Source organism: Mizuhopecten yessoensis, unplaced genomic scaffold (genome assembly GCF_002113885.1).
Source record: "Mizuhopecten yessoensis strain PY_sf001 unplaced genomic scaffold, ASM211388v2 scaffold695701, whole genome shotgun sequence".
Lineage (NCBI taxonomy): Eukaryota > Metazoa > Mollusca > Bivalvia > Pectinida > Pectinidae > Mizuhopecten > Mizuhopecten yessoensis.
The window spans coordinates 1-640 of record NW_018469770.1 but is presented as its reverse complement, the minus strand read 5'-3'; the positions used below and the strand labels follow the sequence as shown (position 1 = coordinate 640).

The following is a 640-nucleotide window of genomic DNA, read 5'->3' as shown; positions in this document are numbered from 1 at the left end:
CTAAAATTAACGGTATCTGCGGAGGGAAGTAGTGTTTTGCTTCTTCCAGGTAGCTCTTCTTCCGGAACCAGAAGTGTTGTTGAATCTGTGACCCTTTTGGTGACCTCTAGACTTCTTACCAGTAGCAGTAAGACCACGAGCTTCACGGTGCTTGTGAACTGGGTTAACAATCCAGTTAATACGAGCATCACGACGGATGGCCTTGTGGGATGGGTCGACAAGAATAACTTCGTAGTACTTGTAGGTAGCATCTTCATTAACCCAGTAAGAGTTTAAGACACGGAGGTTAGCGCACTTACGAGCAACACGTTCTTCAGCAGTAGCACGAGTAGAACGTTGGTACTTAAGTTCAGCAATACCTTGGTGAACTGGCTTACCATAGACAATACCCTTTGGGTTTGGTCTCTTACGACCACCACGACGGACACGGATACGGTAGATAACGTAACCTTGCTTAGCCTTGTAACCGAGACGACGGGCCTTGTCTGGACGAGATGGACGGCTGGCACGGTGGATAACGTTTAATTGTCTGTATTCCCAGCATCTAACTCTACCAAGGAATCCGAGAACATCGGATTGCTTTCTTTTGTATAATTCTTCAATATACTTGTAAGCACCCATGATTTATGCTAAATAGTTG

At 45.5% G+C, this 640-nt stretch overlaps 1 protein-coding gene across 1 annotated transcript; it reads right to left on the bottom strand.

The window, feature by feature from the left end:
- Positions 1–6: 6 nt before the first annotated feature.
- LOC110440701 (60S ribosomal protein L15-A-like) lies at positions 7–621 on the bottom strand. The gene has a single exon (XM_021483856.1). It carries the CDS (start codon positions 619–621, stop codon positions 7–9), a length of 615 nt encoding a protein of 204 aa, XP_021339531.1.
- Positions 622–640: the final 19 nt, after the last annotated feature.

Coding starts and splice junctions, on each gene's coding strand:
- LOC110440701 (XM_021483856.1), bottom strand. CDS start 621: ATGGGTGCTTACAAGTATATTGAAGAATTATACAAAAGAAAGCAATCC.